This window comes from Bicyclus anynana, chromosome 4 (genome assembly GCF_947172395.1).
Source record: "Bicyclus anynana chromosome 4, ilBicAnyn1.1, whole genome shotgun sequence".
NCBI classification, from domain to species: Eukaryota; Metazoa; Arthropoda; class Insecta; order Lepidoptera; family Nymphalidae; genus Bicyclus; species Bicyclus anynana.
Genome location: NC_069086.1, coordinates 1085754 through 1112736, shown reverse-complemented (window position 1 = coordinate 1112736; position 26983 = coordinate 1085754). Strand labels below are relative to the sequence as shown.

At 36.5% G+C, this 26983-nt stretch overlaps 1 protein-coding gene across 1 annotated transcript; it reads right to left on the bottom strand.

Annotated features, from left to right (window-relative positions):
- Positions 1 to 708: 708 nt before the first annotated feature.
- LOC112044578 (uncharacterized) lies at positions 709 to 26983 on the bottom strand. Its single transcript, XM_024080450.2, has 12 exons — positions 25936 to 26983; positions 22120 to 22311; positions 12329 to 12475; positions 11339 to 11527; positions 8948 to 9098; positions 8029 to 8160; positions 6345 to 6512; positions 5565 to 5754; positions 4850 to 5001; positions 4213 to 4328; positions 3768 to 3929; positions 709 to 3650 (listed from the first exon to the last, which is right to left on the bottom strand). Exons 1-12 carry the CDS (start codon positions 26219 to 26221, stop codon positions 1132 to 1134), a joined length of 4404 nt encoding a protein of 1467 aa, XP_023936218.2. The 5' UTR covers positions 26222 to 26983; the 3' UTR covers positions 709 to 1131.

The window sequence follows — 26983 nt, the reverse complement described above, 5'->3', positions numbered from 1 at the left end:
GCCGGAAGGGCATTCCACATCTTCGCTGTTCTTATTAGAAACGTCAATGCGAAACGACTGTGTGAGTCGACTGGACATCGACAGCAAAAGGATACTAATTCGTCGTGTCGTTAGTTATAAATGAGACTTCACCAAACCACACGGGAGCCATACCGCCTGTTGTTCTTAGGAAATATGACACGATTACAATAAATTTTTGTACTGTATTTGAATACACAAATTCTCTATCGCCATTGTACGTGACATTCCGAAAAATGGATATTCGACCAGGATTTTGTTCAAACGGATATTCAAATTATTATTACTTCGTAACTACTATTTTCTCGTTTTGTTTAGTCTGTATTGGAAAGCTTTTTTTTCATAAATTTTATAGTTGTCACTAACTATGGTTCCTTACCATTATATTTAAAGGCCCACAAGGGTTTCAATAAATAGTTTAAGCCCATCACTCTGCTCTAATTTAATATATATATTTTTATGCTTTTTGTTAATATATCAACTAATTGGTTAATATAACCACTGCACCCGCAAACACACAGTAAAGTATAAAGATGAACACAAAGCCACTTCAAATAATTCAAGAGATTAGGAACGTTAAGTAAGATCATTTTACTCGAATTTTGCTTAATGCTTTTCCCTCACGAGAAAACTTTTGGCTAATTTAATTTCATCACTTCCAACTTGAGATAAGACATGATAGATCTTTGAGAATAAAACTGCAGTAAAGATTTGAGAAACGAGTTTTACTCGTATTTGGATTATAAAAAAATATAGAATCTCATAAAGCAAAAAATCGTTTATTTGCTGAATGTTTTATTTGTAACTACGCTATATTATTGTAATGGTAATTAGATTTTACTTCATTTTATGAATTTTACTCATTTACACAATCAAACTTTACAAACCTTACCATTGATAAAATATTGACCTAACATTTTTCCAAAAACTAAATTTTAAAGCTTTCCGGGATCAAATATAAATAAGCTTAAATACAAAATTATTATACTTGTATAGTTGGCTAATTATAATATACAATTAGCATAAAATCACTAAACTAATATAAATGCAACATAATAAACATTAAACGTATTCTAATGATGCTTAATTTATTACACAAGAATAATAATCTTTTTACTTTAAATTAATAACAGTTCCAGTACTCGTTTCAGTATCATTTGACGAACCAGAATTAGAATGTTCTAATTTACTAGAATCAATTTTGCTCTTAGTATGACTTGTGCTCTTTGTAGCCCTATTTAAGAGCCCAGTGGGATTTTTTGTCTTTTTTGCTTTTACTTTCACTGCCTTTTCTGGAGGCTTGTTTATACTTTCACTTCTGTTCTTAAGTTTGTTTAATCCAAAGTTAGGCTTAATTTGAGCCGTTGGTTCTGTACCGCTCATATCAGGTAAAAGCAAATCTGTAATGCATACGTAATCATCTTTACTTTTTGATCTAACTAGAGCTGGATTTATTGTCACAGGAACAATTTCAACTTTTTTTTCAAATATCGTTTCTGGTCCTTTTGAATCCAGTACATCTATACTTGTAGGAGATTCTATACCACCAACTAGCTCTTGGATTAACTTATCCTCAGCTAAATCATCTAGCAAAGTATCATCGTCAACATCATCGATATCATCATCGGAACAGAAAGATGAAAATGAAGTTATAGATCCGGAAGCGTGTGTGTGAAAATCATCCGGAAGTCTTACTCTAGGTACGTTGCTTGATATTTCAACTTGACTTGGTGAAGGTTTGATTATGATTGATGTTTCTGCGGTTCTCGGCATATCGCTAGAAGCAATTATTACTTTTGGGTATTCTCTGTGACCTTGTGTCTGCGTTATAGTCATTTGATGAGATCTATCACTTGATTTTACAGGCTCCAAAGATTTATTATTATGTTTTATATTTTCTGAGCTATTTATTAAATTATCTATATTCTCATAATTTCTGTTAGTTGGGCTAGATTCTGATATCTTTTTTATATTGGAGACATCAAAAGAAGATAGAGGTTTTGTATTTTTATATGCAAGCCTTCGGTCCAGAGTTGTAGTCCGTGGTGGTGGCTGTGGTGGAACTTTTTTGTCAGGATTTTCAAAACTTCCCATTCCAGTATAACCTCGAAAACTTTGTAAAGATGTCGGTTGCAGGGACAACCTCTTTTGTGCTTTTGGTAAATCTGGAAGAACTTTAGGAAAATTTCTCCTTTTAATAGTTAACAAAGCTTCTTCTGCAGACAAGGGTTCTCGACACTTATCTTCACGAGAAGTAACGTTGACTTCGTTTCGAAATGTAACTGGAGGAAGTATGTCCACTATTTCATTTTCACGTTTTAATTTCTCTTGTAGAAGCTCATAATTGACGTCTGTTACTGGATCAGATGAGGAATGCTTATGATTTATTTTTAAAGGAGTACTTTTTCCTAAGGACAAAGTTACCTCGTTAGTATAAACTTTAGTTTCTTTTTTTCTATTTAAAGAACTGTCACTAGATTTAATAGGTTCATCTGTTTTAAGCTTTTGCATCATGGAATGTGTTGATTCTTTTTCATCCATAGACTTTGAAAGTTCTACAGGTTCTTGTTTTAAAATAGAATTAGTTCGTGCTGCTGGCGTAGCATCGATTGCAACAGAGACTTTCTTTGACTTAACACTCTCTGTACCTTTGCTTTTTAAAGAGTCACTAGATTTATTAGTGCGTTTGCCCAATGTAGATTGTTTATTACTAACTAAAGAAGAATGAGAATCTAAAGCTGAAGTCGATGTCGTTTTCTCTGATGTTTTGTTTTTTCCACTGTAATTTTTTGCTAGAAGATTTTTCGGATATATTGAGTCATCAACTTTAATAGTTCCTTTAGTTGCTTTTTTATTTTCAGAAAGCAACTCTTCAGATCTTGTAAAAGGTTTTATACCCATAATAGACTTATCATTTAACTCAGAGTTAGATTTTCTTAATATATTAGGAGAGCATCGATGCATTACTTCATTTGCAATCCAATCTCTCACTTTCGTATGTGCATCTAATGTGCTTGTAGATAAATGTCTCCTTAATTGAAATCTCTCTCTAAAACCACCAGAATCATCAGACTTTGGTGTTTTGCATTCCTCTTTCTTTTTAACTTTTTTACTATTACTTCGCATTTTATGAATACTTATGGACTTTATAACACTACAACCGTTCTTGAAAGTTTGTAACGCGCTTTTATCATCTTTAGAACTTTTTTGGCCTATCATATCCACTTCTCCTATTTCAGCACGGGGTTGGTGCGTATTTTCATACGTTGTAGTTCTATTTAGGGATTTTCTTTTTTTATAATACAAGCCTACACAAATTCCTATATTAATCACCACAAAGAGTACAGCAAGAGATACAACAAGAGTTACTGTTGCACTAGAGGTTTTTACAGGCATATTTATAACTGGTTTTACTGTTGTATGTGTTTCTCTATCAACTTTCTCCATAAAACTAGAAGGTATTTTCCTTGATGGTGTTTTTATTGCCTGTATTTCTCGATATATGGAATCGGTGTCCTGTTTTGGTTCTGGTGGGGAGTATGGCCTTAATTTTCCATATGTAGAAGCAGAGCTATAATGAGAAGGACTGTATACTTGTGGCACATATGTTTTCCGTCCTGCATCATTGCGATCTGAAAACATTTTATTGAAATAAATAAGTACGTTATTAAGTGTTCATTTTATAAATCGGCTTTTTACAGTGTTTTACTAATTTGAATTTATTTTATTTATTAAATAGTTTCTGTTACCTATGATTGTTCTGTGAACAGGTCTAGGCTTCACAGTTGTTGCCTTCGGAGTAAACTCAAACAAGGGGTCGACCATGTACCTCTTCATTTTGTTCGGTAAAGTCTCAATCCAGAAATTTGTATAGTTTGATCTGTATAAGCTGTTAATAGCAGGAGGTAAATCTGAAAAAAGTATCACAAATAATTTAGAATTTTTATAAGTACAAGAAAGAAACCTCATTAAATTCCATCGTGTTTGTAAAAATATATAGCATTCTAGTATTCATTGTGTACATTTACATATTCTTCTTAAACTATATGCAATAATATTAATGTTTAAAACGTTGTTTTTTAAAGTTTCGAGATCTCGACTGGTATCACTAAGTATATTCTAATGGACATCATGGCCTGCATTATAATACTTTACTACTTTAGACCATAATATTAATAAAACTATTGTTCATACCTATTCTCAGATATGGCTGATGGGCAACGTTGTATTCGGGCCATTCAACGTTATACTGGTTCCATTGTTTCTTATCGAAAGTGAAGTACTCATTTACGCTTTGAGTATTTGGGGAACTGGAATCAAACAATATAATTAATAAACTAAATTTACGAGGTATCCACCGCAGAATATTATTTTGATTACTTAGAATGCTAATTTTGTAAGTGTTGTTTTGCAAAACCCAGACTGCTTCTTTGATCCAGTGCTGTGCATGTGGTTCGTTTCGGTTCGTGTGTGAATCCTGGGCAAGTTAAATGAGATACTAAGATTTTATTTCTTCTACGAATTTTTTAGTTAAATTCTCGGCCTGGAATTGGCGAGTTGGTGGTGTTACATCTCCTAGCCTCGGATGGCACATTAACCCCGTCATTAACATCTGATATTGGTCATTGATGAATTTAACATAATCACACTAAGCCTGCCAAACCATATTGAAACAGCGTAGTGGGTCTAAGCACTATATCTCCTCTGTAAGGAGAGAAGCCTGATATTGTAGCGGGCCATTCAAATAGGCTTACCACGGCGCTGTGATATGTCCATTCACTCGGCAAAAACAGATAAAATATAATAAAAAAATGTAAAATAAATATAATACCCGTTTTTCACAAAGTTAGTCCACAACCTCATCATAACTTCACTAAGCAGCTTCTCTTGTTGTGTATATTCAGCATGAAAATGTGTATTGGCACCTCCAAGAGGTATTCCCAGGATGTACGGCATCTCCTCGCCGTGCACACTTTTGTTTAACTGTAAAGAAATTATTGGACTTAGGACCTGCGACAGCCAGACATACATCATTATACGAGGGCTGAGTTTTAGTCAGCCCGTGGTCATACCATAGTTAAGTAAAATATAAATACGAGTAAATCACTCTTAAAACCTCCTACCTTTCAAAATCACCACAGTCCAAAGTCTATAGTTTGGACTGATAAATAAATAAATATGATAGATATGTCTACAACCATCCAAGTATAAAGCTTATTTTAATAAAAGAAACTTGATGAATGACTTCAATAAAAGAAGGAGGTTTTCAATTCATCGGAATCTCGCTTTTTTTTCTTCGAAATTTAAAATTGTCAATTAATAATAATAATAATACAGCCAAACACTATTATAAAGATAACTCTAGAGTCTCTAATGAAGGGTCTGGTGGCAAGAGACACAATTCCTCATGATATGCCGTATAAAATGTACCTTGCTACCTTTCAAAGCTATAGTTTCATTAAATTAAATAATCGGTTCAGCCGTTTCAAAGATTAGCCCGTACAAACAAACAGACACATACAGACAAAAGTGTATAGATAACTTACAGGCGCATAATCCGTGCTGACCGAGTTATGGGCGAACACATAGAAGTATGACTGCCTGTTAGCTTTAGACTGGTAGTTGGCGAAGTTGATCATCGGAGCCAGGGTCCGGGCGTCGCTGAAGAGGTTCAGCACCACGTCGCGGTTGGTCTCCACGTTCCAGCGCTGAGGGTCCAGCTTTGATGGAGAATATCTGGTAACAACATTAGTTAAAGTAAATCATTTCATCATTACCAATCTATTTTTAACAATCTCCTTACAGGGAGGTCTTAATACGGACGGACCATACATTATATGCGAAGGGATTTGGAGCTTAGGCCCACCATGCTGTTTTAGTGATCATTATTTATGACTGTTAATTGTAATGACTGGGAGCGACGGCTTAACGTGCTCCGAGACACGGTGGTGTAATAATTTCTAACCAAATTCCCACTCTGCTATTAGAATATTCAAGAGAAATTTCCAGGAAATAATAAAATAATTTCATAGACCGACCCAGGACTCGAACCTAGGACTCTGTCAACCAAAAGCCATAAATGTTAAAATATTTGTAAAAGAAGAATATAATCTTTAATTTAGAAAAAGACTTGTGTTAGTGTTCTTTTTTATTTTTTTAATACTTGGCGACGATCCACTGTTTCTCCCTTGTAGTTTCCGTTCCCGTGAGAAAACGGGTGTAATTTGAAATGTATGACACTAACAAATAACGTGTCTTTTTAGTGGTAAACTTGAGATTACTCCAACAACATTACGTGTTTTACCTCTATAAGATTATTTACGTACTGTTTTAATATTTCATTCAGAGCTTCTTCTTCAGCGCCTTCAAAGACGATCTTAACGAATTTCGTAATGAACTCGTCCCTCTGATTTTCCAAAATGCCGTGGTCCAGTTCGATTACACCAAAATCGTGGTAGCTTTCCAGTTCTGTTACACCACTCAGCAATTGATATCTGGGAAAGTCAAACATTATCTTTAATTGGTGTTTTATTAAATGCAGACGCTGTGTTATTGGATTAACACATAGGCTACTTTTTATCCCGGAAAAATTCAAAAATTCATTTTCCTACAATAGATAATATTATGGAGGATTTATTTATTAGCGCCAATGATTTTATATCATTAGATACGTTACGTGCCTGCAAAATACAGCAACTCCACTGGATATGCACAATGTTGTGTTACTAACATTATATAATTTTTACACATCCTTAACACAATCACGCATTGTACACAATATTTAGGTATTGCTGTGCTCAAACAACTTTCGTTGTTATATGCGACTTAATAAATTAAGCTAATTATGTGACTTTGTTCACATCAGTTTCGACGCGCAAGTGCCACGTCTAACAGTATTAAATCATTGATTAGCGGTTTATTATAATGGTGAAACAAAACTCTTGTTAATTCAAACGAGCTTGTACATAAATCGTATTTATTTGTTATTATCTCAGTCATTAAACTCTGTACAATATCCATCATTTAAGCTGAATTACTGTTTAAATTAGCCTTAATTTGGCTTCATATCCGATGATGAATGATTGCAAATTATAGTATTGATTGTGTGAGAGTCGCGATATCACATTTTAAATCATATATTAATTAATTTTAACCAATAACGACCACGAGCTTTCAATGTGGAACGAAAGCCTGTGGTAATGACTTTATGCATTATATGAAAGCTGAAGGTTTTGCAGAATATGCTTCTACCATAGGCAAATACAGGGAAAGATATGAGGCATAATAAGATAAATCATGTCACAAATCGCTAGTCATTTAGCTTCGTTTTTACTCATTGACAAGTTAGCCCTTGCCTGCGATCTCGCCTGTGACTTGTGCGCATTAACTTGAAGCCTGGTTTTCAAACATACCAAACAAACACAGTATAAACATACGTAGGTAATATTAAGTAACGATGCAGTCTAAGATGGAAACTTGGACTTGGAATAGGTACAATTCTACCCATATTCCTGACGATTTCTACGCATCAGTGTGCCTAGTGGCTAATTTCAATGTTTTCATTCTGTGACTATCGCGTAACCGTAAACGCAAATTTCCAAGGAATTAGAACAGTTGTGCAGTAGTGGCACTGTTTCAATTCCTTAGAAATTCGCGTTTACGGTTACGCGATAGTCACAGTATGAAAACATTGAAAACTGTCACTATACACTGGTTAACATGTGCTCTGGAGAACATTTTTCTCCGTCTCCGTATATTTAAGATACTCGTATTTCCAATTTGACAAAAGATTCAAAAGAACAGAAAATTTCCTAACAAAAACTGTAACTTTTAGAAGTCTAAATAAATATTTATGTATTTAAATATAAATAAATAACCCTTAAAAACACTGTTGAAGATCAAATTAAATACTTAAATCTATATTGAAGGGTTGCCAATGCCATAAATAAAGCTAAGTGTCTGGTGACAGAATTTCTCATATTATACCGAAGAATAGTCATAAAAGCTTACTTGCTCAGTAGATTGGGGAACGAAGCCATAGTGTTAGCCGGTTCGCTTGGGATGAAGGAGCCAGCCACTGCAGGCCCGAGGGGCGTCTCGAACCTCCGAGCTAGTATCTGCACTTTCTTGATCTCAGATAACCTGAAACATACCTAACTATACATATTCCTGGTTGTAGTGTAGCGCACTCACACATAGATTAGTAATGTACCGTATGTAACGTAATGAATAGCCATTTTGTCGATTAGTCAATAAAGTTCTTTCAACGCAGTCAGACGTGTTTAATTGACTCTACATGCCAAGTGCTGTATTTAAATGTTAGCTAATAATAAGTTCGGAGTGTCTTCTTTGATTGTCAATCACCTACAATATATTGTTTAATTTAAAAAAAAAAAAAATCTTGTGAATACTATGCAAATAATTGGTGGTTCTACATTTGAACGCATTATAATTCTCAAGACTTAGTACTCCTTACCTTACACTGTAAAATCCTTAAAAGTAAAATAGAATCATATATTAGTTCGAAAAGAGAAATATTTTTAAAATGTTTTTTTTTTCTTAAATTTGCCCAATTCTTAAGTAATTTTAATCAAAGAACCAAAAAAACCAAATCAAAAAGTAAACATAAATAAAAAACTTATGTAATATAAAGCTTATGAGGTCAGGTTCGGATTTGTAACTATCGTGGGATTACATCCCCTTAAATCATCATTAAAAACTGATAAAGATTATCAAACATTATCACCCTTTGCCCATTAGAGCTCTTCTATAAAGAAATCTTCTATAAAGTCTGACTCTACTCTTGGCCATTAAAAAAGGCTGATAATGGTGATGAGTAAGCCTGCCATCCAGCATTGGAGAAGCGAGAAAGGAGGCCTAACCCATAAAGTCCCATATAATGTGGTAACAATGATAATGGTGATCTTACGGTTTGTTCTGCAAACAGGACATCATGTTCTTAGAGCTGGGGCTGCAGCCGAGGCTCTGCGCCACCTGCAGGGTGTACTGCGTGGGGTCGCGCGTCATGGCCGCGTCCGACAGCGCCGAGCCTGACATCAGGATCGCACGGTGGAACAGACCTGGAACAATTTCATCATTATGAGTCTATTAAAACAGCCTACTATAAGGCCAGGCCTTCCTTTTTATAAAAGATGGGATATCGAACTTTTGATACTGTTACTGGTACTGGTAAGGTAGTAACTAGCCACGACCGAAGCCTTCCACCAGTCAAAAAACACCCTTGGACAAAAAACAACTTGGAGAGCATGTCAAGCGACGGCTTGACGTGCTCTTTATGGTACGGGTCTCGGTCATTACATTATGAACATCAGTGTGCCTAGTGGGAGTTTTCTATATTTTCATACTGTTACTATCACGTTGACGTAAACGCAAAGGACATTGGCCAAGTGACTCAAGTATAAATTAAAAAAATAATTATATTCATGAAAATCTTCTGACACAACTTCGATTTACTTAGTTCAGCGATACAGCTTTTGCCCATTGTCCTTTTCAACATGATCGTGTTGAAAATCTGTACATGAAAAATATAATAAAATGTTTTTGCCTACAACGAAGCCATACAAATAACCCTAAATATTGCGTCTTGTTTATTTTTTAGAGGAAATGAAAAAAAAAATCTCTTCATTAAACAAATTTACTTTAAAAGTTCGTAAACAATGACGGACGCAAGTCGCCCGCATAACAGAAATATTTACTTAAAGTATAGAGTGGCTGTTTATTGACCAAATATTTGAAACGTATTTTTTTTGGTTTGCTTTTTTATTTATTGTTTTCCATAATTCTTTCGTAATAATATTTAGAGAATGAAATGTCTAGTTATGTAAAAGATTTGAATATAAAACAAAACATTATTCAAATAAAAAATATCAAATTAAAAGAAACCCACACCAGGCATAAATTTACTGTCAAACATGCCAAGCAGCACTTTAATCCCCTATGTAATGCACAAAAATACCGATAACCATACCCCACACCATGGGATAGACGATGAAAAATTCATCCTCACTTTGCATGTAAGGAAGGAATTATTTAATTTAATTTTTTTTCCATTTAAAGACGAAATTAATATACATATCCATACAAAATTTTATCTTTCTAGTTTTAACAAATTCTGAGTTATCTTACTGACAACTTTATCTGTGACATATTCATGTCAATTTACAGCTTTCTAGTAGTAATAGTCTCTGTACAAAACCGCGAATGGACGGACGGACAGACGGACAAATGGACATGATGAAACTATAAAGGTTCCTTGTGGACTACGGAATCCTAAAAAAACAAAGCCAAAAAAAACATTTCCCGAATTTCTCATTAGTTTTCAAGCAATGATTTTTTTGTTAATTTTTACTTGTTAATGATTAATGATGTATCCTCTCTGCCACAGTATTTGAATATCTTAGCGTTAGATTAATTAATTACCTACCTCCGTTTCAATGGTCAAATGCCTTGAAAATTTTCTGTTTTTGATAATGAAGCGCCATTAGTCAAGACATTGTTTACGCTCGTTAACAGATTTTCCTTGTAACAACAAAGGTTATAAGGGAAACAAGAGTTTCCTGTTCATTTTTTTTTACTCAACCCCTCGGGCGGTCTGGAGTCAATTTTTTTACCCGAAATCAGAAATGACAAGACGTTTAAAAGAGTTCAGGATAAAAGTAGTTTTAATAGAACTGCTTCTTTGTTCCAGAAAATAGCCTACTCAATTACGGATATTCCGGTAAGTTTCAGTCCGAAGCTAAGCTGTGAATGCTAATGCCAATCCAGTGTTGTGTTTAAATAAAAATTTCTGAGTGAATTTTTATTTAAACACAACACTGGATTGGCATTTCTGAGTTGAATTTTTTTTTATAAAATTTTTCATTTTTTCATTTTTAGTGTTAGCGTAACAATCTCACCTAATGGTAAGTGATGATGCAATCTAAGAGAACAGTGGGCTAACTTGTTAGAAGGAGAATGAAAATCCACACCCCTTTCGGTTTCTTCACGGCATCGTATCGGAACGCTAAATCGCTTGGCGGTACGTCTTTGCCGGTAGGGTGGTAACTAGCCACGGCCGAAGCCTCCCATCAGCCAGACCTGGACAAATTAAGAAAATCTCAATCTGCCCAGCCGGGGATCGAACCCAGGACCTCCGTCTTGTAAATCCACCGCGCATACCACTGCGCCACGGAGGCCGTCAAAGTAGTTTATTACAGAAACGTATGCAATTGCCCTTAAAAGACTAAACTAACTACGTCTTTCTGTGTATAAAGAAACCGATGTACCTACGGGTAACTATGAAGGTCTTGTTTTATGTTACCATTGGATATAGGAGACAGCATGAGGAAGTTGACGCAGGCGGCGCCGGTGCCATGCCCCATGAGGGTCACGGAGTTGGGGTCACCGTTGAGGTCTTCTATGTTGTCTTTGATCCACTGCAGCGCGGCCAGCTGGTCTAGAAGACCGTTGTTACCGTAGACGTGCTCCGTGAGACTCGGCTTCATGAAACCTAAAGAAAGCATTAGTATGGTCAACGATCTTTGCCTGTCCCAAAGGGGACAAAATAAAAAAAAAAAAAAAAAAGAAAGCATTAGCTTTTAGCGCTTTCTGTTCTATGATTTTACAAGGCTTGAGACGAATATCTTAGCAATTCATAGATTTACCATGCGGGCGGGAATTAACACTTCCCTTCTCTGCTCGTGTTGTTCTCCCTGCCTAGCCAAATTTGGTAATAATCGGTACGACCGCTCCGAGATTAGCCCGGAAAAACAAACCGATATACAGGGTTTTCTTTAATAAAGCTTTTTAGTGTTTTGGCATTGTAAAGTAAATAAGTTGAGAGCCGTGATAGCCCAGTGGATATGACCTCTGCCTCCGATTCCGGAGGTGTGGGTTCGAATCCGGTCCGGGGTATACACCTACAACTTTTGAGTTGTGTGCATTTTAAGAAATTAAATATCACGTGTCTCAAACGGTGAAGGAAAACATCGTGAGGAAACCTGCATACCAGTGAATTTTCTTAATTCTCTGCGTGTGTGAAGTCTGCCAATCCGCATTGGGCCAGCGTGGTGGACTATTGGCCTAACCCCTCTCATTCTGAGAGGAGACTCGAGCTCAGCAGTGAGCCGAATATGGGTTGATAATGATGAAAGTAAATAACTATGAGCACTTGAGTTAACACACAAACACTAAGTGAAAAACCAATGTTAAGAATAGACAAACGATAATCCAGCGGAAATTGAACCCAGTACCTCCGTTTCGAGTCCAACCACGTAACCGTGGAGTTGTTGCTTACAAAGGAACCACTTACCCAAAACACCAAGCCTGAAGTTGACAGTCACCACCATGACATTACCATAAGAAGACAGCACCCTGCCGTCGTAAGGGTTGCCAGAACTCCACTCGAACGAGTCGCCGTGAATGAACACCAGCACTGGAAACTTCTTGGATTTGTGTTCTGAAAATAGAATATCACATTTGTATTGGAGTCCCATGGTGGTTGAATGGCGACTTCGCACTAGAAAACACAGTGTTGACCGACCCCCTACCAGGTGGACTGACGTCATCAAGCGAATTACAGGGATTCGCTGGATGCAGGGGAATCAAATAGTGATGTTTTGAAGTCTCTACAAAAGGCCTATGTCCTGCAATGGACGTCAATCGGCTGATAATAATATGATGATGATGATGATTTTAGACTGCACCGTACCTATCTGAACTATCAGTAACTGTAAGTAGGTATGTAGGTACATATATCTAGTGGTGTGCGCTTCATAGAATACCTACCTACGTACTATACTATGTGAGCTGTAGCATCTAGTGGTGTGCGCTTCATAGATCCATTATTACTTACCTACCTACAATACTAAGTGCACTGTAGCATGGTGTGGGTGACAGTCTTTCAAGAAACTTTCAAGAGTGAAACGAACTATCACCATGCGGAGGGACTACAGCGCACGAACTAAATCTACCTACTACCTACCTGAAGAAGTCATTTTATGAAACTATATTAAAGAAGGAATTTATTAATTTGGCTTATGTAGGTACATACCTACCTACTTTGTCTTTGTACCTAACCTAAGCAGAATGCCTACTCTAATAAGACTGTTGTGTACGCCGTTGTAGGTATATGTACTCGTTAATAATACGTTTAAACACTGTTGTTTTTTAGATCAGTGGGAAATTGTTATTACTATTACCTTCGTTATTATAAAAAAAAATATGTTAAATGATTTAAAGTAGTAGAAAACTATCAGAATTCTGAGCTTCAGCGACATCTATCTTAAACAGTATGAATCTTACAAAAAATTAAACTGTACAGATCGCTTTACTTGCTTCAAATACTTAAATAATATCTAAAAATATTTATTTTTATTTTCTACACAACCACAAACAAAAAAGTCAATTAAAAAATTTTAATTGCAATTATTTCATATAAATTAAATTATTTTGTAAATAGCGACATCTATGTAAAAGCTATCAAACTACAATGAAACTCATGTTCGGCTCATAACTTAAAGGTTGTGTTCGAAGTTTTTGTCAAGCATTTTTTTTATTCTTCCATAGATGGCGTAGTATAAATGTCTTAATTATTTTAATAACAAAAAAGATTTTCCCAACTTTAAAAAAGCTCTATTTTGCGAAGGTTTTGAGAAGAGCTTTTCGAAGATAATAATTGCGTTCTAAGGGAATATTGAAGAAAACAGATTTTTTTTTTAAATATGTAACCTACCAATTCGCTTATAGCCAGTGTACCTACATATTCGTATCTATACTAATATTATAAAGCTGAAGAGTTTGTTTGTTTGTTTAAACGCGCTGAACTACTACTTAAAAAACCCTTACAAAAGTCATGAAATTATTAATTAAGTAGGTACGATCAAGTCATCAATATTCTCTTTCAGTGCGCTTTCATTTAAGATCCCACTCGAGTAGGTACCTACATTTGCAGACATTGGGTTATTTTTTTTAATTCTTTACAAGTTAGCCCTTGACTACAATCTCACCTGATGGTAAGTGATGATGCAGTCTAAGATGGAAGCGGGTTAACTTGTTAGGAGGAGGATGAAAATCCACACCCGTTTCGGTTTCTACAGGGCATCGGAACGCTAAATCGCTTGGCGGTACGTCTTTGCCGGTAGGGTGGTAACTAGCCACGGCCGAAGCCTCCCACCAGCCAGACCTGGACAAATTAAGAAAATCTCAATCTGCCCAGCCGGGGATCGAACCTAGGACCCCCGTCTTGTAAATCCACCGCGCATACCACTGCGCCACGGAGGCCGTCAAAATTTTATTCTTCCCACTTTCACCCAGAACTTTGAACGGCTCAACAGAATTTCATCAAACATGTCTAAGAACACTCACACCTCATACAAACATATAATTCACGTTTCATACAAAAAAAACTAAATTGAATTCGCTTCATCTGTTCGGGATGAAGGTGCCACAGACAGACAGGCAGGTAGACACGTCAAATTTATAACACCCCTCCTTTTGGGTCAGTGGTTAAAAACACTAAAATTATAGAGTAAGAGACTGTCATAGCCAGACGTATTTCATTTTATTATGGCTGAAAGTTTCTCATTAATTTATTACAAAACGCGGCTAAGACTACATAGTTAGGGCCCTTAGCCTTTAGCTGATTCTTGCAACGAGGCACGACCAAAACTCAGTCCTCAGATCAGTTTGGATCGTGCCGTGTTGCAAAAACCATCGTATGATTATCGGCCATATCAACTTTGCTATGTAATATAGCAAAGTTGATATGGCCGATAATCATACTACTCGTACAAGTCACTAAAAATGACCATCCTAGAAATCGAGACTATATATCGAGACTGAAGCTTTGTTTAGTACCTAACAACATATAAAATAATCATCATTATCAACCTTTAATTAGCCACTGCTGAGCAAGAATCTCCTCTCAGAATGATAGCGGTTAGACTAATAGTCCATCATGTTGGCCCAATGAGGTTTGGCAGACTTCACTCGATAAGTATAAAGAGTTAAGAAAATTGTTTTTCTTCACTGTTTGAGACACGCAATATACAAATTTCTTAAAATGGGCACAACTGAAAAGTTGGAGGTGTTTGCCCCGGATCGGATTCGAACACACACCCTCCGAAATCGGAGGCAGATGTCATATCCACTAAGCTATCAAGGCCTACACATATATCTAATCTATATATATATATAAATGAATTGCTGTTCGTTAGTCTCGCTAAAACTCGAGAACGGCTGAACGGATTTATCTTATCTTGGTCTTCAAATGTTCGTGTAGGTATAGGGAAGGTTTAAAAGGTGAGAAAAATTAGAATAATTGCCGGGAAAACCATAAAAACAACCCTTTTCTATTTCCCATACAAACGTTTAAGAGTTAAGGGGTAGGGTAGGGTAGGGGTAGAGTAGTGTAGAGTAGAGATAGGGAAGAAGTGCACATAAGTCAAAGCGAAGCTTGACCGGGTCCACTAGTTCTAAATAATATAACAGGCACATTCATCTTAATAAATTCATTTAGGTTAACCTTCGGCAGTAAAGGAGCTGTCAGATAGTTTATCATAATACAGAAAAAAAAACACTTTTATTTTTCACCTGCCGGAAAGGTGCGATCATAATATCGTTCACAAAGTTTGTGAATATTTATGCTCCTGCCGTGTAATGGACTGTTCGCAAACTTAGATTGCCTGTTTAGGGGGAGAATAGCGCGATTCTGTTGTAAGATCGGGATCGCTTTCAGAAAATCGAAATCGATATTTACTTAAAACCATAAACTTTTTGTCAATTTACAATCTGGTTTCCTCCATGATCTAAAATTATCTAAATAATGCATTAAAAAAAATAATAGTTTTGGTCTGTTTCTTTATCTGTTTAAGACCTCATTCGCACGAGAGTTTTTTTAACGGATGCTTAAATAACGTTCAAATATAAATTACCATTACCAACGCCCAAAATTGAAAATGCAATACTGCTCGAAGAAAAGCGTTGTTTTAAAAACGCTGTCGTGTGAACATATACTTGGGAATGCATATTTGTTGTATTTGAACACTTTATTAACGTCCATTAAAAAAGCTCTCGAGAGATAAGCGTACGAGAAAACTACGTACGTCTTGGCACTCAATTCAAATAGTCGCATTTGCAAATTCAACCTTAAACTCAACTCTTAAGGTTGAATTTGCTCTGAAATTGGGATTTTATTGAATATTGGACTATATTTAAAGGTCTTTATGTATAATTTTCTTTACAAATAATTTTAAAACTGCCAAAACAAAATTGGCCAGTTTTTAAGTGACGTTTTCTACATGATTGTGAGTCCTTTTATTATAAGAGATCAATGGATGCCAAAATTAAAATGTCACTAACCATGGAAATGAGCGATGTCACGTCGCTGCAACTTTACAGAATGCAGGGCTGGTGGCAGAGTCACTGACAGATTTAACTTTTGACAAAAGTGCTTTTATAAAACTATTTCATATATAGAGCCGTGATAGCCTAGTGGAAATGACCTCTGCCTCCAATTCCGGAGGGTGTAAGTTCGTATCCGGTTAGGGGCATGCACCTCCAGCTTTTCAGTTGTGTGCATTTTAAGAAATTAAATATCACGATTCTCAAACAGTGAAGGAAAAACATCGTGAGGAAACCTGCATACCACAGAGTTTCTTTGGAGCTTGTGTGAAGTCAGCACTGCACATTGCACGTTGATAATGATGTTAAATAAATGAAAGATGAAGATACAAATTAAATAAATTAAGACAATTTCCCACAGCAGAAAAGTCGTAAAGAAAAAGTGAAAATAGTCACCCAATTAGTGAAATAGCAACACTTCACCGCAACTCGGTTGATCTATTATTGGATCGGTTAAGAATTTGGGGACTCCGGGGACGGAAGTGTATTTATAGACGAGGATTGAGAGCGCCAGCTAGTTATTGTTCCACGATCAATGAATCTGGAGAACTAGGCATTGTATAGTAGGTCAAATTTTTACACGCTAATAGCTTCACTATGTATGTAAGAAAATCTTGAAATCTTTTAGTAGGTTTAGTAGTTTTTGAGTTTATTCATTATATACAAAAACACAAACCTTTCATTTTTATAATATCAGTGTAGATATACCTACTAGCGAATTTTAAGTTAGCCCGCTTCCATCTTAGACAGCATCATCACTTACCATCAGGTGAGATTGTTGTCAAGGGCTAACTTGTCAAGAATAAAAAAAAAAAGAAACCTGCATACCTGAGAGTTTTCTTTCTTTCACCCCTCTCATTCTGAGAGGAGACTCGTGGTCGGCAGTGAGCCGAATATGAGTTGATGAATGATGAATGATGTTACTAGCGAACCCGTGAATTTCAGTTTTTAAAAAATTCCGCAGGAACCATGTTTTTTTTCGGAATTAAGTGACTTAAAATATGTTGCTCTAAAAATCTTCTCTATTCCAGTGAAAGTTCAGTTATTCCAGAGATTAGCCCGGGCAAAAAGATAGACAGAAAACTTTAAATAAAACCATGTTTGTGTTCTAGTGACATGTAAATAACAAGAAGCACGTGATGCAGTTATTTTTAAATCACAGACACTTCTTTTTTTCTTTATATTTACATTGTATCTACTACCTAAGTATTGAGTATAGATGATGATTGATTCCCTAAGCTAAGCCCACTAACAGTTATAAATCGGATAATCAGAAGATTGAATATAGTTATAAATAATCGTAGACAGAGAAGTAAGCAGACGAATAGATTAGTAAGTAGTACCTGTCCATCGCATTCCTACAAAAAATAATAACTTATGCGTACTATTTGAAACTCTGTGTCATCATAGTTTGATATGTTGCAGCGATATCAAAACATAATCTAATCGAAAACATTCTGAATTAGTTAAAAATTAACTACGAGTCTAGCAAAACCAAACTGTTTTAATCACTTTTATTTAAAATATTTACGCTAACTATAAACCTTTATAATTAGCGTAAATTGTTGCGGTGGTGCAACTTTAATCGGCGGAGAATTTTCGCTTAATTTCCCATAAACAAAGCCATGGTCGAACAAAGAAGTAGGTGAACAATGAGTAGCCAGTTTGAAGTATTGTACCGTTCAACTGGCTGCCTATTTTAAATTCCACGGTCTACATCAAGACAATAACACTTCTATATAAAAGTTGCTGTATTAAAATTCAATTCAATCTCAAGACCAAAGGTTGGTGAGACAATCCAACGAAAGGCTATAGAAAAATCTTCTTCGTAATATAATTTACAGGTTATTATTATTATTTTAGTTTTGACACGTAAGGGGCCCCTGCAGTCCCATATCATGATGATGATGATGATACAGCGGTAGTTACGCCCCTGACATCGATACAACATCTATAACTTGTCGAGCACGCGGTATTAGTATTTGTATCATCTGGGGTGCATTCCTGCTATTTTACACTCGTCGAACTTTTCGCCTATAACATGTCTAAGAATTTTATCTTTGTTTCAATAAAAATGTTACTAACAACGAAGTTTCCATGGTAACGAACGATGTCACGGCTCTGTAACTTTACAAAATGCAGGGGCTAAAGATGATAGACATATGCATTCACTTGTAACAGAACATCGAGCATTCGCCGTTTTTATATTTGTCGAACAACGAGCCGAGTCAAGAATAGAGCCAAATATTGCTATGAACATCTTGAGAATGTTCTCATATTTTTCCGTGATGCTTTTGTCGTGAATTCGCGCTTCTTTATCAACCCATATTCGGCTCACTGCTGAGCTCGAGTCTTGCCCCCGAATGATAGGGGTTAGGCCAATAGTCTACCACGCTGGCCCAATAAGGATTGGCAGACTTCACACACTTAGAGAATTAAGAAAATTCTCAGGTATGTAGGTTTCCTCACGGTGTTTTTCCTTCTCCGATATTTAATTTCTTAAAATGCATACGACTGAAAAGTTGGAGGTGCATGCCCCGGACTGGATTGGAACCCACACCCTCCGGAATCGGAGACAGAGGTCACATCCACTGGGCTAGCACGAATGCTCATTACAAGTGAATGCTTAAGTCTATCAGCACCTTAAATGTGAACACACCCTTAGCGCTGAAGGAAAATGACGAAAGTAAACTGCATTGATACGACAACTTTGTCGAGCACGCAGTGTTAGTAACATCTGCTCGAGCCATTGGTCGCAGACCGCGTGTTAACAGGATAATATGATGCAGAACTTTGTAAAAGAAAACTTAAACGCTGTATAGACGACTCTGTTATTTATAAGTGTTCGTTTTTTGTGTTGTTATTTTTATAATCTACTAGCGGACGCCCGCGACTTTGTTCGCGTGGAATTCAGTTTTTACAAATCCCGCGAAAGCCATGGACTTTTCCGGGATGAACAGTAGCCTAAGTGTTAAACCTGTTTTCGATTCCAAAGCTAAAGCGATTTCACTCAAATCGCTTCAGTAGCCGCAGCGCAAAAATTCAAAAATTCAAAATTCATTTATTTCAATTAGGCTTAGTTTACAAGCACTTTTGAAAGGTCAGCATTATGTCATACTATTATTACCACCGTTACATTAAAACTAATCTAATGGTGGTAATAATAGTCGAAAACTTAAAATTAAAGTTACGAGGCAACCCATTAAATTAACCCATAGGTCACACACACACAAACTTTCACCTTTATAATATTAGTGTGAAATGTAATATGTACTTATGTTGTAGTAGACATCAATCCATATTCGGCTCACTGCAGAGCACGAGTCATCTCTCAGAATGCGAGGGGTTAGGCTAATAGTCCACCACGCTGGTCCAATGTGGATTGGCCGTACGTACTAAGAAAATTAACTTTTAGAATTAACACGACAGACTTCACGCACGTAGAGAATTAAGAAAATTCTCGTGTATGCAGGTTTCCTCATGATGTGTTTCCTTCGCTGTTTCAGACATGTGATTTTTAATTTCTTAAAATGCACATATCTGAAAGTTGGTTGAATAGAGCATGCCCCAGACCGGATTTGAACCTATGCCCTATCGAAGGCAGAGGTCATATTACCCACTGAGCTATCACTTACCTACGAGTATACTATAAATAAACAAAATTTGTGAGGTATTCTTTGGATTTTATTATATTTATTATGATTTACTTAACTGATTTTGAAAATTCTTTTAACAATAGAAAGCTTGTCGAAAGCTCGTCGACAATGTTACCCGTATTCCGAGGGAAACAGGGACTATACGGGTAAACTGCATTCAAATTCAAAATTCATTTATTTCAAGTAGGCTCAGCTTACAGGCACTTTTAACACGTCAGTTGACTATTTGTAAAGATTCTACCACCGCCGGTTCGGAATGCTGGTTCTGCTGAGAAGACCCGGCAAGAAACTCAACAGTTGCTCCTTTTAAAACAAATCATACAGTGTTATAATTTACAATTGAAGACAACATTACAATTTCTTATAGTTTTACTTCCTGTGTGAAGGTGGAAGCTGATCCAATGGCCTCCAAACGCCTTTATCTTTATGGAACTCATCAATGGTGTAGTAACCTCGACTAAGTAAATGTTTTTTTTGCAGTAACTGCACATTGCTTAAAGCTATGCATTGGCAGGTCCATCACTGTCTTGGGGATCTTCTTATAGAAGAGTACAGACCAACAATTTTTTTTTTAATCTTTGGAGACGATATGCAGAAATAACTGACTTGTGCCCGTGTCTGCAAGGCTAGGGTACAAATAAGTATGAATATAATTGAATAGTACTTTGTACTATTATAATATTTTGTGATATTACTACATCGAAAACTAAACAGTCTTTTGTTAGTAGAACAAAGTATACTTACGATTGCAAAGGACCGCATACAAGACTCACTGAGGTCGTAAGAACGTTCATGATTCAGAACGTACAGACTACAGAGAGTAATGTCAGACATCAGCTGACATCAAAAGTAAGTGTCAGCACAGAGGCGTTTCCGCCGTTTTTAGGACAGACCCGATTGCTGAGAGCCGCTTCGCTATAACGCTGACCTGTTTTTAAATGGGACTGTCCTATCTCATGTGGGGAAACCGGGTTAAATTGGAACTGCTTTTTATGAATTATCAAAAAAATATCTGTCAACTATACAACCGGATAATTGTCTTAAAATATTATCATCATAATTTTTTATGTAAACCTATTTTAATAGGCAACTATGAGGCCTTAAAAAGAGAAGAGATATAGAACCTGCGCTCCCCTAATTTGGGGTTGTACGAGTAATTGGTTTTGTAACTATCACTATCAGAAATGAATGATATAATGAAAAGGATCGATGGTTTAAAGTGCTATGCTAAAGTATAAGGCGCGAGAGTGTAACACGACCTTAGACCAATTACATATGGGCTTATATCGCACCAAATTTCACCAACAAAATTGTCTGACAGTTTTTGAGGGAGACGATGTAAACTCACACATCGAAAATATATATATTTTTTTTTATTCTTTACAAGTTAGCCCTTGACTACAATCTCACCTGGTAGTAAGTGATGATGCAGTCTAAGATGGAAGCGGGCTAACCTGTTAGGAGGAGGATGAAAATCCACACCCCTTTCGGTTTCTACACGGCATCGTACCGGAACGCTAAATCGCTTGGCGGTACGTCTTTGCCGGTAGGGTGGTAGCTAGCCACGGACGAAGCCTCCCACCAGCCAGACCTGGATAAATTAAGAAAATCTCAATCTGCCCAGCCGGGGATCGAACCCAGGACCTCCGTCTTGTAAATCCACCGCGCATACCACTGCGCCATGGAGGCCGTCAAACACCATTAAATATATTTAGTGTTCTTACACTACACATAGGTACACAATACCATTCGCAATAAACACACGTGTATTTTTTACTCGGATTAAAAAACTAAACGCTTCGGCTCGTTACACAGAATATTCGATTACTTGAACGATGTTTTGATGTTTAGTAGCTGAAGAATCGATTCTTTTTATATTGATTTATTGCAAATCTGATAATATATTATTAATAGAGCTATTGAGGCTCTAATTATATTAACTTGTACCTGTTCCAAGTAAGCCCGCTTTCATAACTACGTCGTCACTTAACATCAGGTGAGATCACAATCAAGGGCTAACTTGTCAATAAATAAAAAGCCTTACCTCTATAAGGTACGTAGATGTTGAGATACAAACAGTCTTCGGACTCTTGAGCTAGGAATGGTTTCAGTCGGTTGAGGTAATGCTGCCTGCCCATGGATGGTGGGTTTCCTTTCTTGATAACAGGCAGAGATTGTGGGCACACGGGCGCGAACCGGGTCGCCATCCGTACCCCTTGCCAGAGCGGAGCAGTGACTGGAAGAAAAAAAGATTTTTCATTGCGGGTCAAATTTTCAAAGGATTCAAAAGGTTTTTTTATGTTGTCTAATAAGTATGCATATTTGACATTTGACTCCTAAATGGACGACCGGTCGCCCATCGTATCCGTTACGTGACATGTAAAAAAATATAACTACCACTAAGGGCAATAGGCGAGCACAGTATCATGCTCCGCGCGATAGAGGAATATAAAGATTTTTTAAATGGCTCACAACGGTAGATTAAAACCGCATTCCCTGACTGTCGGCTTCTTCAACGCAGACGGGCTCACCGATAAAATACTCGCGGGCAGCGAATGGATATGAATCACATATTTTTACATTTAAAAAAGTAAGTTTTAGATTGTAAGAACTTAAATTAAATTAGCGTTTTCCGTTTTGCTAAACTGAAATTTTAAAAAGTGTTTATTTTATTAAAAAGATGTAGAGTCCTTTTCATGAAAGAAGTCCCGCGGCTAAAACCTGAACTTAAATTGGCAGCGCCTTACACAAATGATAATAAGACCGCCATTACGAAATGACAATGACAAAGATATTACCGACTTCTTTCATGAAAAGGACTATAGGCTTAAAAAACAAAAAGCCAAGAGTTTATGTTGTTATAGTGACATATTAACTATGAAGGAAACAATTTTTATTTTCGTTTTTACTTTCAAAACACCCCTTCGACGTTGGGTCTAGAAAAAATGTGTTATTCTAAACGAAAACATTACCAAAAGCAAAAGTTGAAACAGTTTTTGGGTTAACAAACGTGTTATTGTAATAAACGCGGGTATGACAGTGCAAAATGCTTACAAAAGTTTCGTCCGCATGAATGTGAACGAAAAAATTACTCTAAAAACAAAATTATAAAAAGGGACAAGTGCGACTCGAAACCCTGCACCGTGGGTTCCGTATGTAGTAGAATTATCTCGATTAATTCGCAAAAAAATGCGCAATTTTTAACCGACTTCAAAATGTTGTATGTATTTACATGTACAGCTTTGTAAGTAGATTTACATTTACAAATGTATGCTTTGAGATTTTTTTCTTGTCTTTACTTGTAATCTATATCGATGTTACTTGTCAACATGTCATAGTTCTAGGTAAGTGAGACCTATCAAAAGTAAGTAAGATTTGATTCCTTTGATAGTGTCAAATATGCATTTTTTGCTAATTATACGGCCATTTTACGTAGGTAGGTATAGTACTTAGAAGTTTGATTTTTTTCACAACTTTATAGGATCGTGAACCTGAGTATACAGTGTTTTTACATATTACTGAAATAAATGGTCCTGACAGACAGACGGACAACAAAGTGATTTTGTAAGGGTTCCGTAAGAAATGTCCAATATTACTGCGAAAACTTTACTGGCATAATGTCAATATCTAGATAAGTTTAATATTAAGTAAAATGTAAAATTAAATTTATTAATTAATTAATACGAATAATTTAAGTACAATTTTCTAGTTCTTATCTTTAAACTGTAGATCGTTATCAACACATATTCGGCTCACTGCTGAGCTCAAGTCTCCTCTCAGAATGAGAGGGGTTAGGCCAATAGTCCGCCACGCTGGCCCAATGCGGATTGGCAGACTTCACATACGCAGGGAATTAAGAAAATTCTCTGGTATCCAGGTTTCTTCTCAATGTTTTCCTCGATTATTTAAGACAACTGTATATAGATATATAGTACTTACTAAAGTTAAAAAACCTTGTGCCTTTCACAGATTTATAGCACGAGTAGTAATTAAAACAGAAAAAAAATATTATTCGGAAAAAAAATTCAATAAAAAAGTGCCATTAGTTGCTATTAAATTAATGCTCCAGAAAAGATAATAATGGAGAAAAGAAAATCCCGTTAACGTGAGAGAGGAACTATTAGAATTGTAAAACACAACAGAAAGTGCAGTTTTCCATAGCATAAACTTTGGAGAGAAATGATAGCCATTAATATAACTGAATTCTATTATCTCGCACAGTGGGGCTTAGATTACTGAAATAGAATGAAACTGCAGCAAAAGTAATTTAGAAAAGTAAATGAAAAACTTTTGCTGGGGAACATTTAAAATACATTTGCACCAGAAATCATTTTGAATGAAGCAAACTTAATTTTAAAAATTGTAGATAGCAGTAACATTGGAGCTTATAAAATCTTTGTTTGTATTTTCTTCTTTTGAAGTTTTAAATGAACTTTGTCTATACAGTAAAGGGTGTTCCGTGATAGCCCAGTGGATATGACCTCTGCCTCCGATTCCGGAAAGTGTGGGTTTGAATCCGGTCCGGGACATGCACCTCCAACTTTTCAGTTGTGTGCATTTTAAGAAATTAAATATCATGTGTCTCAAACGGTGAAGAAAAACATCGTGAGGAAACCTGCATACCAGAGAATTTTCTTAATTCTCTGCGGATGTCGAGTCTGCCAATCCGCATTGGGCCAACGTGGTGGACTTTAGCCCTTACTCCTCTCATTCTGAGAGGAGACTCGAGCTCAGCAGTGAGCCGAATATAGGTTGATAATGATGATGATGATGACAGGGTGTTCAATGGCAACACACGTACTTACTCATGGACGACCAATATCATTACATATTGGGCAGTCGTTATCTTTATCCTAAGGCTTCGTTAGCCCCTTTTTAACTTTTTTGAAAGTTTTTAGACCATGCTTCTACCATAGGTATAGATAGTGGTTCAAAAGAAAGGTAACATATAGTTTAAGTATAGAGGCTATGATTTTTTTTTACGATGAATATTTGCCATATCTTTTAAATATGACCAATATTCCCCTTCAACTAGTCGAGAAAAACTGTATTAGGAGTGGGTACGACAATAGACCGACGGGCGGGGATCGAACCACCAACCCTCGGTGATGAGTCCGTCCGCCCTAGTTGCCGTTGAGCTATTATACCAAAATGTAAAGACCCCAAAAGACCATGTATGTTATGTGTGTTTGTAAGTGGAAGATTACAAAGATAGACTCTCAATTATTCGAGTTTGAAGCGTAATTTTATTATGTTTTTAAATAAAATTAGAATCCGTCACAAACAGATGGGGACCAAAAGTAATCAACGGCAATTTAGATTATACATCAAGCCTGCTAGACAAATCTAGTGAGCTGATTTATTTGATTGACTAACAAAGTATTTAAATCTCTTTATCACCTAAACGATAGTTAATGAAATTAGGGCTAGTGAGCTGTATTCTGATAAGAACATGAGTTTATTTGTTTGTCCCTATTTAAAAACACTAATTTTAATTCATTTTGACGGCCTCCGTGGCGCAGTGGTATGCGCGGTGGATTTACAAAACGGAGGTCCTGGTTTCCGATCCCCGGCTGGGCCGCTTGAGATTTTCTTAATTATTCCAGGTCTGGCTGGTGGGAGGCTTCGGCCGTGGCTAGTTACCACACTACGGACAAAGACGTACCGCCAAGCGATTTAGCGTCCCGGTTCGTGTAGAAACCGAAAAGGGTGTGGATTTTCATCCTACTCCTAACAAGTTAGCTCGATTCCGTCTTAGATTGCATCATTACTTACCATCAGTTGAGATTGTAGTCAAGGGTTAACTTGTAAAGAATAATAAAAAAAATAAAAGAAATCCGAAAACTATAGCTCTTTTTACCTGGTGGCATAAAGCGCAGGTTCCCAACTGGTGGCGCTGCATACGGAATCCCTAGAAACATTTCCACTGGCTGAAGATCATAATTCTTCCCAGGCTTTACTATCAGCCCTCTCAAAGCGCCTTGCCGCAAATGATATTCCCTGGACAACCGCTTTTCATCTTTAGAAAACGTCCGAGGATCTTCGTACACTGTCGCCCCTTCGTTAGCCATCGGCAATAAGAGCGAGAGGGCTATATAAATAAACAAACTGTGGCTTATAAACGGAGTCGCGTGCCGAGCGGCCATTTTGGTTAAGTCCACCGATTTGTTCTCATTGCACTGCTTAAAATATACTCTTTGGTTTATAGTTTGTTTGGTGATTTCGTTTTACAGCGACGCGAGTGAGTCACTTTTGAACGCGGTTTTTTATGATTAATCCTTCCTTTATTCACCATAGCCATTATCTATCACATCTGGAGTTGTTCACCGTTTTATTAACGTCTTCATTATTTCCTTCGCATTCTAGAACAAGCTTTCAAGTTGCGAAACATTGTTATTTCACGTTAAATTCCACGGAAAATGTCAGCTCGTTTCGAATAACCAATTAAACACATTCCGATAAATAATTGGTTCACGTGCACACGAATTCATATAGCAAGGTTTACCTTTAATCCAATTTACCAAAAAAACTACAATTGTACTAACAAACGATTTTCAGCACAGTCACAAATAGTCACGCACTAAAAATTGAGTGAAAAATTTCTCACGCGATTTCAATCAACCCTCAAACACCGTTGGGTCATTTTTTCACCCGCGATTTATGTTGTGCGTTGTTTTTCGATTTTCAAATTTCACGATCAATACCGCAGTGCGCGCGCGCACAACTGGATCTCTTCCAAACTGTCCCTGCTCGACTCAAATACCAAAATAAGACGGAATGTGCGCCAGAGGGGTAAACAGTTCCGAGATAAATTTCTAAACTTACACATTCTTGATTTAAACATTCACTTTTGATCATGACTCTTACCAGACTATTTCATTAATAAAACCGTGACATACATGTGACAT

Coding starts and splice junctions, on each gene's coding strand:
- LOC112044578 (XM_024080450.2), bottom strand. CDS start 26,221: ATGGCCGCTCGGCACGCGACTCCGTTTATAAGCCACAGTTTGTTTATT. Junction 11,528..12,328: donor CTTCAGGCTTGGTGTTTTGG/GTAAGTGGTTCC, acceptor TGCTTTCTTTAG/GTTTCATGAAGCCGAGTCTC. Junction 9,099..11,338: donor GCTGTCTCCTATATCCAATG/GTAACATAAAAC, acceptor AAATTGTTCCAG/GTCTGTTCCACCGTGCGATC.